Here is an 18,257-nt window from a genome sequence, read left to right as displayed (position 1 = left end):
TCTTTTAACTAATAGATGAAAACTCTATTTGCTGTAATGGTTGTTTTTTAAAAAACTTATTGCTGTTCATTGGATAGATCTGTATTATTTCCCTAAAGCTGGCTATTTGCTCTTGAGAAGGTGCATATTATATATGTAATATGTGTATATTACATATTATACAAGTAATGTATAATATGTAATATGTTTTGTGTGTATTCTATATTACGTGTATTTCTGTGGTTAAAATAGTCAAAGGTAGAAGAATGGAGAATCTAAGGTAACTGGAATCCCGGGGTTCCTCCAGAGATATTTTTGGAAAATATTGAACTTGGTGATGTCTGAAGTCTCTTGCTGCTCTGACATGCTGTGATTTTAAAAACCTGAAGTGTAAAATTCTCCTTTCTAGGTAGATTCCATTTCTTTTTTTCCATGTGTCTTTGTTCTGTAGGCCTTTCATATGAACACAAACCCTTAAGGGCAAGGACATTATCTTCTTTTCTATGATTCCTCTTAATACCTAATATAATGTTGTGAGGAAGGTTGGAAATCAGGAAACATAGTTTGTTTTTTGAAACCTGAGAGTATATTCATTTGGTAATTGCCAGATGTTTTGAGTCTGTGCTGTATGAGAAATGGTCTGGTTTTTATGGAGCTTATGGTATAGTAGGAGTACAAAACAACAGGATTAAACAAAATAAAGGTTAAGTTATTTGAGTACAGTAGAAAGAGTAGGACGATGTGAGAAATAGTAAATTAGAGAAGCTGCATAAAAGAGCTAGGACTTGATTTTTTTAAGGATAGAGAACTTTTTTTTTGTTAGTTGTATTATGAATTTATTATTGTCAGTATGATATGGACACTCAAATCACTTTGATATCCTTTAATGCCAGCATCCTCACTGGAATTAATACAACCTTTCCATAATGTTCTTTAAAGGGGATAGAGAACATTTCATTTGAAAAGAGTCACTGGATGTAAGTATGCTACGTAAAGGGAGCAAATAAGGAAAAAATCTAATTGACATAGAGGGGGTGCAAAATGAGGAATACTGTGGTACATAAGTATGAATAGGTAGCCTGGGGTCAGCTTATGTCAAAGTTTTAGTAATCCTTTCCCCTTTTTTCTGTTCTCATAACAAAAAAGTGATGTGTGCTTGGAGACTTAACTTGCCTGCAACTCCTTCCATTAAGTGTATGGAAAGGAGAAGTAAAAGTCAACACGTGTGAGAGGAACCAGTGTGAACTTTGTGATTTTTTTCCCCTAACTAAAATACATAACCTAAGATGTTAGGGAACCTTTTGGAAAAGATTTATATTTTGATTTGTGTGTGTATGATATTTAATATTCAACTATAAATAATTATGTATAATTATCTTTAGGCCTTGCTTGAGAGGACTGGTTATACCCTGGATGTAACCACAGGGCAGAGGAAGTATGGTGGTCCTCCACCAGACAGCGTGTACTCTGGCATGCAACCTGGAATTGGAACAGAAGTAAGTGTTCTTCAGCTGTTTGCTAAAATCTTTCCAGTTTGTAAATAATTCTGCCTATTGTATGATGGGGGAAAACATTGATTTTTTTCAAAGAGTAGCTATTATTATTCTTTTGGATATCCATCTGTATTTTGCTGCCATCATAAGTAGGGATAATCATGTGACTGGTAGATACCCAGACACTTTGTAAAGGAATGTAGAGTTTTTGGAACTGGCTACTAAAACTATGCAACTAACAACACACCATTTTAGGTCCTTGGGGTGTGGTTATTAAGGAGAAACAATTGCTTTATTCTGTTTTTGTTTTTGTTTTATGTCAGTAATTTTGAATGGTGCTTGTCCTCCCTCCTTGACCCTCCCCTTCATCACATAGAAGATACTCAGTGTTTACAGAAAGATTTATTGAAGGGAGTGGGTTGCACAAGGGAAGGATGTAGAATCAGATAAAAGGTTGAGCACATTGGTCTATACTTGAACAAAGAAGGAATCCGTCCTCCATCTGTGTTTTCATGAAGGTCTCTTCATATACCTTTGTGCTAGCCTATTCTCATCCTTTAAATGGAAAAAACTGTGTGCCAAAAGGTAAGCCCTGTTATTGCACGGACCTTTTCTGTTTGGTGTCTATTTAGTACCTAGCATAATGCCGGGAGTATAGTAGGCACATAGTATTTGACAAATAATTGGTTATGGTTTTTTTCTTTGAGTACTGTAATCCTGACTTCGTAACTTAAAATTTAAACTAGGTTAAATGATAATCTTATAGGATTTTCTTTAAAACAAAGTGATGGCGGTAGCTTCCTTAGGTGATGATGTCAGTTAAAATATTTAGGTGGGGGCTCCCCTGGTGGCGCAGTGGTTGAGAATCCGCCTGCCAATGCCGGGGACACAGGTTCGAGCCCTGGTCCGGGAAGATCCCACATGCAGTGGAGCAAGTAAGCCCGTGCGCCACAACTACTGAGCCCACGTGCCACAACTACTGAAGCCCGTGCCTAGAGCCCATGCTCCGCAACAAGAGAAACCACCACAACAAAGAGTAGCCCCCGCTCGCCGCAACTAGAGAAAACTTGCACACAGTAACAAAGACCCAATGCAGCCAAAAATAAATAAATAAATAAATTTAAAAAAAAATATTTAGGTGGTATTGTTATGTATCTCCTACTTATATTATATTAGAATTCTAAGAAATCTTAAAACTTTACTCAAACGTTGTCAATGGCACCCTTCTAAAAGCTGAAACTTAACTTTTCAGGTAGCCAAAAGCAAAGATTATTATTTCTGGTTTGTGAATAGATAAAGACATCACCATTTAACATAACACTTTAGATGTATATCAGAGCTAATTCTAATTATGTTCTCTGTATGTAGAATGTTCTCTGTATGTAAATGTTTACAGTTACTCGTCTTTGTTCCCTGAACTTCTTTTATACGTTATTACAGTTAATGTTCTGTTTCTTGATATTTAACATTATTAAAAGGGCTCTAAGCATTTTTGGTTTTTTTGATACCTGTATCAGATACATATGTTTGTTTTGAGTCTCAAAAAACTACTGTAAATTACTTAATGCTATATAATTATTGATAGAGTTGGGATTGGGACTCTAAACCATCTACATTCCTTACAGGAGCAAGTGTCATTGAAACAATATACAAGTGAATGATATCTTTAGCCTTTCACTCACTTTTGTCCTCTCATTAATCCCCCTCCACCATCCTTTATCTTTAATGTTCTATTTATGTTGTGAACCCTTTAAAATCTACATTTATATTTTATTTTTAAACAATATGGAAATATAGTTCAGCTTTCTTACAGGGACTCCTACACCATATGTATTTTTTTCTAATGGTTTTAAATTTTGTTCCTGGCATCAGGATTTTTTTTTTCCCTTACCTTAAGCCCTCATATAAAATGAATAAAAATGGAATTGATGCTTTGCCTTTTTTCTTGTTCTTGAGGCAGCTTGAAACACCTCCAAGAGGAGAATACATTTTGAAAAAGTTATCTGTAGTATACCATGTGATATCCTTATCAATTATTGCTACATTTTCTTAGTTTTGTTTCTTTGACTAATTATAAAATCCTTAGGAGTAAAAATTGTTTGTATCATATGGTTCTGTTCTTCACAATGTCGAATATAGCCTGGTGTAAAATTAGTTGGTTGTATCTATCTCATAATTATAGAAATAAACTTTTTTTATTAGATTGGTTTCATTAATGAGCTCTTTAATGGAAACTTGTTTTATCTTTGCTTTATGTAGATAAGGAAGGAGTTTGCTAGTACTTTAAGATTTCACTGAAAGTATTTGAACAATTTAATAGAGTAAACTTTTGAGTATCCAGTTAGAAACAAATAGTATGCTAATTGTAAAATATGTATACATTCTCTTATATTGCACTCCCTCTTTAGCAGAAAGATGCATTTTTCTGTATGTTAGATATCATTACATACAGCAGATATGGTTGCAGCAAAAATCCCTATATGAGATCACCAGCCTAAGCCACTCTTGTCAAGCAGTTTGTTGCAATAAGAGTGCAGTGTAAAAGTTTGGATTTCTCCCTTAAATTTAGATTTCATGAGATTTGGCCTATATGTTTTGAAAATTAAAGTTTTTAACATACTGGGTTGATGATAGGTTTAGTACATAATTGGTTTTAATTGGTGTCATATTGATGCTCTAAGGTTTGGGTTTTTGTTCTTTTATGGTTCATTACAGTTACTAAAAATTATTATTAGCTCTTTCTTTTAATGTTTTATTTTATTTATTTATTTATTTTTATTTTTGGCTGCGTCGGGTCTTCGTTGCAGCACTCAGGCTCTTCGTTGCAGTGCGCGGGCTTCTCTCTAGGTGTGGCATGTGGGTTTTCTGTTCCTAGTTGTGGTGCGCGGGCTCCAGAGCGTGTGGACTCTGTAGTTTGCGGCACTTGGGCTCTCTAGTTGAGGCGCACGGGCTTAGTTGCTCCACAGCATGTGAGATCTTAGTTTCCCGACCAGGTATCGAACCCATGTCCCCTGCATCGGAAGGCGGATTGTTTTTTTTTTTTTTTTAATTTATTTGTTTATTTTTGGCTGTGTTGGGTCTTCGTTTCTGTGCGAGGGCTTTCTCTAGTTGTGGCAAGCGGGGGCCACTCTTCATCGCGGTGCGCGGGCCTCTCACTGTCGTGGCCTCTCTTGTTGCGGAGCACAGGCTCCAGACGCGCAGGCTCAGTAGTTGTGGCTCACGGGCTTAGTTGCTCCGCAGCATGTGGGATCTTCCCAGACCAGGGCTCGAACCCGTGTCCCCTGCATTGGCAGGCAGATTCTTAACCACTGCTGAAGGCGGATTCTTAACCACCGGACCACCAGGGAAGTCCCCCAAAATTATTATTAGCTCTTGACTGAGGAAGTTGAAATTAGGGTCAGTGCATGAGACTGACATTATTAAAATTAAGCTATGAGAAGACTACGAGGTTTTATCTTTGGATAAAAGCTACTGTAAAGGGCTTCCCTGGTGGTGCATTGGTTAAGAATCTGCCTGCCAGTGCAGGGGACACGGGTTCAAGCCCTGGTCTGGGAAGATTCCACATGCCGTGGAGCAACTCCAGAGCCCAAGAGCCACAACTACTGAAGCCCGCGTACCTAGAGCCCGTGTTCTGCAACAAGAGAAGCCACCACAGTAAGCCCGCGCACTGCAACGAAGAATAGCCCCTGCTCACCGCAACTAAAGAAAGCCCAAGCACAGCAACGAAGACCCAATGCAGCCATAAATAAATAAATAAATGAAAATCTACTCTAAATTAACCCTATAAGTGAGTACTCATTAATGGACATAGTTGCTAAGCATTGACCTTGAGATGAGAAATACACAAGAATGATAAGTATCAATTTTGAAATGCGTTTTTTTTTTTTAGTGTGCCTTGGCTCTCAGACTTAGTCTGGTTATAGTGTCTTTGTATCCTTTTTTTTTCCTTTTTCTTCCAGTTTTATTGAGAAATACTTCACATACAGCACTATATAAACTTAAGGTGTACAGCATAATGGTTTCACTTACATACATCATGAAATGATGACCACACTAAGTTTAGTGGGCGTCCATCATCTCATAAAATTAAAGAAATAGAAAAAAATGATTTTTCCTTGTGATGAGAACTCTTAGGATTTACTCTCTTAGCAACTTTCTTATATAACATACAGCCGTGCTAATTATATTATGTTGTACATTACATCCCTAGTACTTATAACTGGAAGTTTGTACCTTTTGACTACCTTCATCTAGTTCATCCTCTCCTCAACCCTGCCTCTGGTAACCACAGATTAATCTCTTTTTCTATGAGTTTGTTTGTTTGTTTTTGAAGTACAGTTGACTTTCAACACTATGTTAGTTCCAGGTGCACAACACAGTAATATTGATAAATATATTGATATTTCTGTAGTTTCAAAATGATTACCATGGTAAGTCTAGTTACCATGTGTCACAGTATCTTTGTATTCTTCAGCTGGTATTGTAAAACTGTTTTAATTTGTTTCCATTGACAAATGTAATCTCTGTGGAGATCACGTCTATGTCATAAACTCTTGTTTAAAGAGCATAGCACTGATGATCTGTGGAGGAATTCAAAGGAAATGGTAGATTGGGATCTAACTCTTTGGTGTATTAGCTAGTTGAAGTGTTAAAGAACCAGTGTATTTAACAGACCTGTAAGTATATGACTTTGTAGCATCTGACTTGAATTACATATAAAGAAAAGCTGCTTTGTTTGCAAAATAGCGAACAGGAGCTGGATAATGGAACAACCCTAGTAGATAATCAAAAGACACTGTTGAGGGACTTCTCTGGTGGTGCAGTGATAAAGAATCCACCTTCCAATGCAGGGGACGCGGGTTCGATCCCTTTTTGGGGAACTAAGATCCCACATGCAGTGGGGCAGCTAAGCCCGCACGCCTCAGCTAGAGAGCCCGAGTGCCGCAAACTACAGAGTCCACGCACCCTGGAGCCCGCGTGCCACAGCAAAGAGCCCGTGCCGCAACGAAAGATCCCGTACCCCTCATCGAAGACCCCCCCGCGTGCTACAACTAGGACCCTATGCAGCCCCCTGCCCCCCAAAAAAAGACACTGTTGAGCTGTCTGGTTACTTCTGTTGATTCCTTCCAGAGTCTCAGAGGGCTTCCTCTATTACTGTTGAAGTAATGAGTGGATAGATAATAGACAGCCAAAACTTTCAAAGCCTTAATGCCTAGTGAGTAAAGGAAGAACTGTTGTGAGGGTATTCACTAGATTCTGTTGGTCCTGGAGGGGGAGGATTAACCTGCACATGATTGAGTGGTTACTCTGAACAGCTCATATGGAGCCAGAATGGCTCAACAAGTTAATAAAAGGAAAACATTTATGTTACATTTTAGTTAATTAAAAATTGAGCTTAAAAACTTTAAAAAGAGTGATCTTAGTTTTTGAATACTATTTATTTTCAGCCTTTTTAAGTTCTTTTAATGTCCTAAGTTAAATTGATCTTGAAATGAGACCATCTCCTATTTCTCAAACGAATCAGTATTTTTGGCATGTTTCTTCATGGACCCCAGTGATTATAATATTGGGCACTTTGTTAACCATAGGTTTGTGGATGTTTCTTTCATTTATTTATATTTTTAATTTTAATTTTTTGTTTTGTTTTGGCCGTGCCACGGGGCATGTGGGATCTTAGTTCCCCGACCAGGGATCAAACCCATGCCCCCTGCAGTAAATGCATGGAGTCCTAACCACTGAACCACCAGGGGATTCCCTGATGTTTCTTTTAAAATAGAACAGTATTCTTATGGAAAAGCTATAAGTTGGACTTCTAACATTCAAATGATAATTTAGAGTATGGGGAGCTTGCTGTTATGAATTCTTTCTGTAAGGTAATCATTAAATTGCTTTTCCTGAAAATACAGATTTTTTTCATTTTAGGTATGCTTAATGAAGCAAACCTGAATGGTTCTAAAAATATAGACATGTGTTACGAAAGAAGTATAATAATCTGACACTTAGCTTCCTCACTTAGGTGTGTTCAACTATTTTTTTTTTTTTTAATTTATTTATTTTTGGCTGCGTTGGGTCTTTGTTGCTGCCCGCGGGCTTTCCCTAGTTGCGGTGAGCGGGGGCTACTCTTTGTTGCGGTGTGTGGGCTTCTCATGCGGTGGCTTCTCTTGTTGCGGAGCGTGGGCTCTAGGCACGCGGGCTTCAGTAGTTGTGGCTCACGGGCTCTAGAGCGCAGGCTCAGTCGTTGTGGCGCACGGGCTTAGTTGCTCCGCGGCATGTGGGATCTTCCTGGACCAGGACTCGAACCCGTGTCTCCTGCATTGGGAGGTGGATTCTTAACCACTGCGCCACCAGGGAAGCCCCTCAACTGTATTTTCACAGTGCCACTGCATGTGCTTTCTTTGCTTTTGCCTGTATTTGTAATGGGTAGGGAGAAAATATGGATGGTGAATGATGTAATTATGAAGCACAACTGCATTATGTTAATAGAAACAATATAAAGCAGAATTTACTTCCCAGAACAGTTTTAAAATACTCAAATACAGATTTTCTCAAATTTAAAAATATTCAAACCAGGCTAGGCCTAGTGTGGCCAGAGAACCTAGCCACACCAAAAAATACATTTCAAAATTAATACCAATTACTCTTGTGTATTTTTTGTTTCAGGATACCTTTTATCAGTAGCTTTTTTTTTTTTTTTTAAGTGCCGTGCCCTGTTAATGAATGCTGATTTATAGAGTTGATAATGTTGTAGGGTGATATGGCTGAAGCTAGTGAGAAGTGGTCAGATTCTGGATAATTTGAAAGCATATCTAACAGGATTTATTGATGAGTTGGATATGGAGATATGAGAGAAAGGAGCCAAAGATGACTTTAAGACTTATGACCTGAGCGGCTGGAAGGATGGAATTGCCATTTGTTGAAATGAGGAAGGCTATAAAGAAGAGCAAATTAGCAGGACTGAAAGATAGTAGTTCAGTTCTGGACATGTTATGAGTTAGATGTCTCTTAGACATCCATATGGAGCTGTTGAGTGAGCAGTTGCTTATATCATGGAGTTCATAGGAGAATTCTGGCTGGAGATTATAAATGTGGGAGGCATAAGCATCTAGATGGGTTATTTATTTGTTTGTTTGTTTATTTATTTATTTCTGCCTTGGGTCTTAGTTGTGACGTGCAGACTTCTCTCTAGTTGTGGTGTGCAGGCTCCAGAGTGTGTGGGCTCTGTAATTCTGGCACGCAGGCTCTCTAGTTGTGGCACACAGGCTCTAGAGCGTGCGGGCTCAGTAGTTGCAGCACGGGCTTAGTTGCCCTGCGGCATGTGGGATCTTAGTTCCCCGACCAGGGATCGAGCCTGCATCCCCTGCATTGGAAGGCAGATTCTTAACCACTGGACTACCAGGAAAGTCTCTAGATGGTATTTTAAAACCATGAGTTTGGATGTGTCACCAAGGAAGTGTGTGTAGCTAGAGAAAAGGTTTAAGACCTGATTCCTGCAGCCCTTCAACATTTAGAGTTTGGGGAGACAAGGAGGAACTAGCAAAGGGGACTGAGAAGAAGGAGCCAGTGAGGTAAGAAAAACCAGGAGTAGGGTGTCCCAGAAGTCAAGTGAAGAAAGTTTTCATAGAAGGAAGAATGGTTAATTATATCAAACTTCCCAAGTAAGATGAGGACTAAGAATTGACATTTGATTGTGACAGCATTGATGGCATTAATGACTTTGACTGGAATGGTGGTAAAAGCCAGATTTGGAGAAGATTCTAGAGACTAAGGAGATGAGAAATTTGAGGCAGCAAGTATATATGGCTCTTTTGAGCAATTTTGCTACAAAGGGTAGCAGAGAAACGGGGCAATAGCTAGAAGGTGTTATAATCAAGATATATTTTTTATTTTAATTTACATTTTAAGGGAGAAATTATAACATACTATGTGCTGATAGGAATGATCCACGTATAAAGGGGGAAATTGATGATAAAATTGTTGCCGGACCAAGTGTCCTTGAGTAAGAAAGAAAGGATGGGATCTAGCGCATAAGTTACAGTATGAGGTAGATGTTCATTCGTATATTCTTTCAAAGATGAGCAGCTGTTGTGTCCCTGGCACTGTGTTCAGTGCTGGGAATAAAATGAGGATCAAGATGTGGGCTCTCTGCTCACATGGAAATTGAACCCTCTTGCTGATGTTATTCCCACATAAGGATCTTGAGACTCACTAATTGAGAAACTTGCTCAAGGTAACTAAAATGTAGATTTGAATCCCACATAACTAAAAACTCACTGTTTCTCAAATTCTCCCTACCTTTAAGCTATCATCCTACTACACCAAGCCACCATCATCCCTTGCCCTATTAAGCTGACTGGTCAGCCTGTTTTTCCATACAGTCCACTTTCTATCCAGCTGCCAGAATATTCCTTTTTTTTTTTTTCTTTTAATTAATTAATTTTATTTTTGGCTGCGTTGGGTCTTGGTTGCTGTGCGTGGGCTTTTCTCTAGTTTTGGCGGGCGGGGGCTACTCTTCATTGCGGTGAGTGGGCTTCTCACTGCAGTGGCTTCTCTTGCTGTGGAGCACGGGCTCTAGGTGCGCGGGCTTCAGTAGTTGTGGCTCGCGGGCTCTAGAGTGCAGGCTCAGTAGTTGTGGTGCACAGGCTTCGTTGCTCCGCGGCATGTGGGATCTTCCCGGACCAGGGCTCGAACCCGTGTCCCCTGCATTAGCAGGCGGATTCTTAACCACTGCGCCACCAGGGAAGCCCCAGAATATTCCTTTTAGAACATAGGTAATACTCAGTTATTTGTCTGCTCAAATCCTCTGTCTTCCTAAGAAATAAAACTCAAACTTCTAACCATGGTTTAACTTAATCTGGCCCCTGTTCTCCCTTTCCCATCACTGTCTCCTGTGTGGACATTTTATTTTATTTTAATTTTTTAAAATAAATAAGTATTTATTTATTTGGTTGCACCAGATCTTAGTTGCAGCTGGTGGGCTCCTTAGGTGTGGCATGCAAACTCTTAGTTGCGGCATGCATGTGGGATCTAGTTCGCTGACCAGGGATCAAACCTGGACCCCCTGCATTGGGAGCGTGGAGTCTTACCCAGTGCGCCACCAGGGAAGTCCCAGATCTTTTATTTTAATCACTGGCCTATTTGCTGTTCTTCAGATATGTCAGTTGTACTCCCCATCTTTTTGTACTTGTTCTATCACCTTGGAATGCTCTTTCCTCAGATTTTTACTTAATTTTCTCTCTTAGGTCTCAGTTCAAATTCACCTTCTCAGGGAGGCCCTTCTATTAAAATACAACCTCTTCTTTCTTTATCCCTTTTCTTTGCTTTTTAAAAAAAAAATTTTATTTATTTATTTGGCTGCGCCAGGTCTTAGTTGGGGCTCGCAGGACCTTTTTTTTTTTTTGTAGTTGCAGCATGTGGGATCTTTTAGTTGTGGCATGTGAACTCTTAGTTGCGACATGCATGTGAGATCTAGTTCCCTGACCAGGGATCGAACCCGGGCCCCCTGCATTGGGAATATGGAGTCTTAGCCACTGGACCACCAGGGAAGTCCCCCTTTTCTTTTAAAAATTTTTTTAAAATAAATTTATTTATTTTTGGCTGTGTTGGGTCTTCGTTGCTGTGTGTGGGCTTTCTCTAGTTTTGGCGGGCGGGGGCTACTCTTCATTGTGGTGTGCAGGCTTCTCATTGCGGTGGCTTCTCTTGTTGTGGAGCATGGGCTCGAGGCGCACGGGCTTCAGTAGTTGTGGCATGCGGGCTCAGTAGTTGTGGCGCACCGGCTTAGTTGCTCTGTGGCATGTGGGATCTTTCCGGACCAGGGCTCGAACCCATGTCCCCTGCATTGGCAGGCGGATTCTTAACCACTGCACCACCAGGGAAGTCCCTTTGCTTTTATTTTACTTAGCCTTTAACACCTCCTGAAATCATATTGTTTATCTTTAAAATTTTTTTTGTCCATCAGTAGAATATAAGCCTCATTAATGCCTAGATCTGTCTGTGGTGTTCACTCTTATCTCTAGAATGTAGAAAAATACATGGCTTATGAGTCCACGTCTCGTGAGAGGTCTGGACAAGTTCTCTGAATAGGAAGGGAGCCAGTTATCTGTATAGGGTAGCATTATACATTGGAGCGACTTCAGCTTATATTTAAAAAATAAATTGGATATGGATGGGAATGGGAGGGATTAAAAATATCTGAGGTTTTTATTTATGAGAGTATTATTTTCTCAGTCATCTTGGGGTGGAGGGGGGAGCAGAAATTAGGTTCTCCCAAGAGAAATGTGGGGAAAATCAGAGGAGCCGACTGACAAGGATAGGTTTTAGTCATTTTGATTTTTGGATAAAGGAAACGTTTGTTACAAATATATTATACCTTTATTGTAAAATATTTAGAAAATATAATAAGGAAAATAAAATTAGAGTAGTTTTTTTCATGCATTGATAACAACTTTTAATATTCTGATACATAGTCATTCTTATCTATACATACATTTATAATCAAAAAACAGAAATTGGCATTGCTAAACTTACTGATGATCTGGGGTAAAATCAGGACTACCAGAGGAAATGTTTATTAGGTAGTTGGAGATCTAGAATTAGGTCTTGGGATGTATGGGATGTATTGAGAGATGACTGTTGAGTTGTAGCCTTTGGGAATGGATATGATCCTTACGAGTGAAGAAAATACAGTGAATTATGGGAAATAGGGCCATAACTTTGGGAAACATGCAGATTATTATTAGATGGATAGACGAATCACCATGGAAAGGATAGAGGAGTAGTTAAAGATAAGACCAGGTTAGTGGAGGATTCTGAAAGCTTAAGGGAAGAGAATTTTCAGAAGATAAGATCACCAGTGTTAATGCTTGTTGAGAAGGCAAGGATGATGAGACTGAGGAAAGAAAGACTTCTGAATTTGGTCCTTAGAAGTCCATTAGTGACGTTAGGGCATACAGTTTAGTGATAGAAGAAGAAGCCAATTTTTAGAGAGTTAAAGAGAGCGTAGATGCAAGTGCTTTTCAGAGTGAGCTTTTATTAGAAAGATGGTTCTGTAGGGATGTCACTCAGATGATGCCTGATGTCTTATTTATACTTCTCGTAGCTGCACAGTACTAAGCATACAGTAGATGTGTTGAAAGGAATAACTGCATGAGTGAAATAAAACAGATAGGGGCCATGTGTTCAAAGCATTTAAAAGTGAAAGGAAAGATATAGGCTAAAGAAGGGTTTTTTTGTTTGTATTTTGTTTTGTTATGGGAGATTTGGCATGTTTGAAGATGGAGGAACCACTGGGAAGGAAAGAATGCACTGCGCAAAATAGGACAGTTGAAGAGATGAAGATTTGCGATTATTTCCAGAAGAAGGTAGTGAGAAGAAATGGGCTTATTTATTAGGGTTAAGGAGCTAACCTTTTTTTGGAAAGGAGGTAAATTTCTGAGGTATAAAGGAAAGAAGTGAAAATAGATGTTGAGAAAGGTTTTTAGCACTGAGAGGAAAGAATGTTAGGAAACCAGTGGCTTTTCAGGTGATCTCCTTAGAATGAGGTTTAGTGAACGAGGATTGGAGACTTTAAGGAGGTAGACAAATGAGAATAGCTGTCGTGTGAGAACTGTGCTAGAGATTTAGAAGAAGACCTCAAGTTTTACCAGGTAGCAGTGAAGGTGAATCTGATTATTTTGAAAAGGATTGTCTTAAGATAGCACAACTGTAGTAGAGCTTAACACCAGAAACTTAATCTCTAGTAATAATATTGGCATCTGTTGGATTGCTATTATTATTACTTCATTAATCAGGTCATTTCAGAATATGAAATGTTGATGTAGATGAGTTTCACTAGAAAATTCATCTCATGCAAACACTAATTTACTCTTTAAGACTTTGTGTGTGGATTGCATATGTTTTAACATAAAAGATTATTTTCAATGTTGTTGACATGGTGGAAATTTGAAGAAAATTGTAGTCTGATACTAAATACTGAGAGGGTTTTTGATTGTTCTAATTTATCATTTAATTTATCATTCTTATATAACTTAATCCTACTTACTATATAATTTTAACTAAGCACACAAAATCTTGAAATGTTGAAAAATTTTTTTCATACTTACTTAAAATGTAATATCCTGATAGAGAAAGGGATAGATTGAAGCACTGGAGTTTTTCTTTTTTTAAGCCGCGCAGCATGTGGGATCTTAGTTCCCTGACCAGGGATTGAACCCGCGCCCCCTGCATTGGAAGGGCCGAGTCTTAACCACTGGACCTCCAGGGAAGTCCCAGCACTGGAGTTCTAAGTAGTAAAGAATTTGGAGTTGAGGAGAAAATATGAGGAAGACCTCATCAATCTTTCTTTTCAATTATTGTTTTTATAAAAATGCAGAGGTGTTTCCATGAAGATTCATACATGCCTTTTATTCTGTTTTTTTGTGAGAAAAAGACAAATTATAAAAATTCAAAATTTAGAGTTGTTACTACAAATTTTGCACACTTTTATTAATCATTTTCCATTTTTCAATATAGAGTATTGTTCTGTGTTGATGCCGTGAAAGTCATTATAATAAAAACTAAGGTTAGCTTTGCAAGATTCAAATTGTCCCCATTTTTCCTTAACCATCTTTCTGTCCCCACCCCCTAAAAAAAAGGCAGCTAGGCTTTGTGGCTCTAAAATCAAATGCTTACATTGGGATTCTAACACAGAGGTTTTATTTCAGGTCTTTGTAGGTAAAATACCAAGAGATTTATATGAGGATGAGTTGGTGCCCCTTTTTGAAAAGGCTGGTCCCATTTGGGATCTACGTCTTATGATGGATCCACTGTCTGGTCAGAACAGAGGGTATGCATTTATCACCTTCTGTGGAAAGGAAGCTGCACAGGAAGCTGTTAAACTGGTATGTGATAAGCAAATGCCCACTGTCTAGCAAGTCATTATTTGAGAGAAATACCTCAATTAAAAACATTTGCAGTTAACATTGTTTCACTTTCTTTAGTTTTTGCTTTGAAAGTTTTTATATTGACTGAGTTGGTATGTGACCGTTGGCTATTTTTTTCTGATTATAAAAGTAAAAAAGAAATGAAAATACCCAAGAAATAAGGTGTTAGAGAAAGTCTCCCATAATTCTAAGAAGTTATTTATTAGAGTGATTAGTATCTAAAATTTCATTGAATATTTGGCTTCTGCAGGTCTCTCTTGATCTTAGACAAAAATGTCAATTCTTGCTGTTAAACTTTAGGGTAGGATTCTTAAAGTGTGATGAAGTCTGGGATGGGTTCTGGGGAACATAACTGGGCAACAGTGACTTTTAGGACACAATTCAGGAAATGGCTGTGAATCTCTCTTGTTTTTGTCATAGCCTAATCATACAGTTTATTTTCTAAGTATATTCTTGTTCTTTTCTATCTTTTTGTTTCCAAGCCCTCCAGTTCTCTCTGTCTTTAATCTTTCTCTCTTTTTCTGCTGTTTTATAACCAATCTAGTAATTTCCTTTCTGTAGGGCCTTTTACCCTTTGTACTTATTTCAGAGTAGTAGTAGTAGTATTAGCAGTTATGCCAATTAACTGTATCTTTGCTCCTGTTCTGTTAAGATACAACCCTCTCAGTAACCCAAAATAGCAATATCATTGTTCCTTGGCATACTCTTTTGCCAGACAGCTAAAGGCCTCACTTAGTCTAGTTGTAGTTCTTCTAGAATGGTAACCTCTTTCACCAAGGCTTTTGGTTTTATTAGTTGCCTCAAAATTAGTTCTACTTCTAGCTTGACCCAGATTTTAGTTTTTATTATGGACTTTTCCTTCCAGTTTGTTTATTCAGTACCGAGAAGTTTTCAAAGCTTTATTTCCTTGTTTCTGACAACATATGGATGATTTTTTTGAAAAAATTACATATCTTTTAGTAAACTAATAGGTAAGTAATGTTAAGCCATTAAAAAGCTAAAGTTTATCAAGGAAATCATCACCATAGCCATTTAAATGAAACATTTTTTATTCCTATCATTTCATATAATTTTATAAGTATTGTGTTTGATATGTAGTTTCAGATGTTGGAATTCTGTGTTTTATGTAAAATGTGAAATTCTTCTAAATTTCTTTACATTGATTAAACATAGCTGGTGTTCTTTATATATTGTTATTTTGCCTGTGGCTTATCTATATCTAATTTCATCTCCAAGGGCAGATGAATGATCAGTCTCAGGTATTTTTTCTGAAATTCTCTGGGAGAAAATCTTCAGATAGATAATACTGAAATATGAAATCAGATCTTTTTAAAGATAAAGTGAATAGCAGTGAAGGTTAAAACTAAAACGAGAGGCTGTAACAAGTTTAAAAATACACATTTTATGTTACGGCAAGCATGAGGGAGCTCAGTGAGTTCATTAAGCAGGGAGTGTTTGACCTTAAATTGTTCAATTTTTTAGATTGAGATCAGTTGTTCTGAGTTTGGGGTGGTTGTGGGGTGTCTGGTTCTTTTCTTCCTTTCAGTGTGACAGCTATGAAATTCGCCCTGGTAAACACCTTGGAGTGTGCATTTCTGTGGCAAACAACAGACTTTTTGTTGGATCAATTCCGAAGAATAAGACTAAAGAAAACATTCTGGAAGAATTCAGTAAAGTCACAGGTAAAACAAAAATGTATTTAGAAATTAGTTTTGGGAAATCTGTGGTACTATTTATAAGTGCAAAAAAATGAGGTGTATCTTAATCTAAGAATTCACATGTCTATTCAGTGTCTAAATTGCCTCCTTTCTTCTTTTTAGTGGTTTGGACTAAGCAGCTTCCCTCATAGCCTCAATTTCTTGGAATGTCCTCTTTACTTTGCCTTAATTGAACCCTAGCTTTTGACACAGTCTTTGCCCTGGTAGCCCTCAAGTGAAGGAAGGCTTTTCCCCCTTGACATTCAGTGTGCTTTAGGGCTAAGGGGGTGAGAGTTCTTAATCCGCCTTCTTCCTCTTACCTTGTCTAGATCAGATTTTTCCAGATTTCCAATTCTAAATCCATGGAAGTGATTGAAAAGAACATTTTATATCACAGATTTATATACATTTATATATAACTGAAACAAAATTTAACAAAATTATATTTTCTCTTACTGCATATGATTTAGTCTGACATTTCCTATTCCATTTCATTGTTTTAAATGCTAATGGAGATCCACTAATGCTAGCTGCATTTAAAAAAACACTTTTAGACCATTACTTCTCCATCCCATATAAAAACCATTATTTCTTTACATTTTTGTCATCCAGACATATGCTACAGATAAACAATCCTTTCCCCCTCCTTCAAGCTGTCACCTATTGCTCTTCTGGTTTCAGTCTTGCATTAATTGAAGATTTTTTCTGGTTCACAGTCTTTCTCTTCTGCCCGAAATTGACTTATTGTTAGGACTTTTAACATCTATGTGGATGAACCATCCAATGCTGTAACCTCCTAGTTTTATGACTGCCTCATCTCTGGTCCTTCACTTCAGCTCTCCCACATCCAAATCACATTCTGGATCTTGCTGCTAGGAGTAAAATCTAAGCACTCTTAAGGATATGGATGGTATTTAAAAGTAGGGACCATCTAGAAAGAACATATATGGAAAGATGAGGGTACAGGACTAAGACCAGAGGTACACCAGTTTTAAGCAATTACTTTTATTCTTGGTAAAAATAGTAACTTTTAAGAAGTTAGATTCAAGGATGATTTTTGGTCATGATTAGTTGTTGAGTGTTCTCTTGGATTTATATTATAATTTGGTTTTTAAGTTCCTTGGTAGTATTTTCATAAATTTTAAGCTCACGTTATGTCAAACACTCTAAAACATTGTATGTCAGAATACAGTAGTTGGATTTGTTCATGGCTGTACCTTCAGGATCCCTAAAATTTAAAAGGGAACATAAAATACTGTCCCTAGCTCCATATCTAATAACGCGGATTTAATTGTCTACTAGGTAATTAGCAAATCATTTTGAGGCTTCTTCAGTTATTTTTTGCTCTTCGGCAAGTGGATTTAGGTCTGCCTAATCGCTAAATGTGTGGTGGATGCTTTTGGCTTATATATCTGGCTGTTGGTTTAACAGAGGGTTTGGTGGACGTTATTCTCTATCATCAACCCGATGACAAAAAGAAGAATCGGGGGTTCTGCTTCCTTGAGTATGAGGATCACAAGTCAGCAGCACAAGCCAGACGCCGGCTGATGAGTGGAAAAGTAAAAGTATGGGGAAATGTAGTTACAGTTGAATGGGCTGACCCTGTGGAAGAACCAGATCCAGAAGTCATGGCTAAGGTAAATGCAATTGCTTGGGTTGGGGGTGCGGTTGTCATTTAAATTTTGTACTCAGAATAATGCTCGAATATTTCAAATTTTACAGTAAATACAAATTGTAGCCCTTGATCTTAACCATTTAGACACCAAATTTAACAGTCTGTCTTGGTATCCAGCAATTTCCATTAACCATTCCTTTTTCTGCAGATTAAATGTGTAAAAGGAACTGAAATAAAATCCCTTCAATTAAGTGTTTGTTTAGTGCTAGGCACTATGAGAGATACAAGGTAAAAAAGTTAAGAAGAAAAGAAAAAAGACAAGGTCTTACTGAATAAAGAGAGAAGTAATGTTCTGGTGATTATGAGTTATAATCTTCATTGACCATACTATGACTTTTATTACATGGCCGTGAACTATATTTCATTGAGATTTATAGTTTACTTTCCTTTTTCTTTTTTTAAAGCTTTTCTTTTTTAATGATCAAGCTCCCTTAGAGTATTGTCTCCATGAAGACAGGCAAAGGGTTATCACATTTGCTGTTATACAGTAGTGGCA

The 18,257-nt window shown here is 37.8% G+C and overlaps 1 protein-coding gene across 6 annotated transcripts in view; it reads left to right on the top strand.

Annotated features, from left to right (window-relative positions):
- HNRNPR (heterogeneous nuclear ribonucleoprotein R) overlaps window positions 1-18,257 on the top strand; it is a 34,239-nt gene that overhangs the window by 7,354 nt on the left and 8,628 nt on the right. For 3 of the 6 annotated variants that reach the window (XM_036854060.1, XM_036854063.1, XM_036854061.1), the window contains 4 exons: window positions 1,362-1,475; window positions 14,171-14,347; window positions 15,936-16,071; window positions 17,518-17,723. In XM_036854060.1, the coding sequence (XP_036709955.1) occupies window positions 1,362-1,475; window positions 14,171-14,347; window positions 15,936-16,071; window positions 17,518-17,723 (633 nt within the window). Of the gene's footprint in view, window positions 1-1,361; window positions 1,476-14,170; window positions 14,348-15,935; window positions 16,072-17,508; window positions 17,724-18,257 lie in introns of all 6 variants that reach the window. The other 3 variants (XM_036854058.1, XM_036854062.1, XM_036854059.1) reach the window with 1 other exon arrangement.

The sequence above is a fragment of the Balaenoptera musculus genome, chromosome 1 (genome assembly GCF_009873245.2).
Source record: "Balaenoptera musculus isolate JJ_BM4_2016_0621 chromosome 1, mBalMus1.pri.v3, whole genome shotgun sequence".
Lineage (NCBI taxonomy): Eukaryota > Metazoa > Chordata > Mammalia > Artiodactyla > Balaenopteridae > Balaenoptera > Balaenoptera musculus.
The sequence above is the reverse complement of the archived record's forward strand: the minus strand, read 5'-3'. Positions and strand labels throughout refer to the sequence as shown.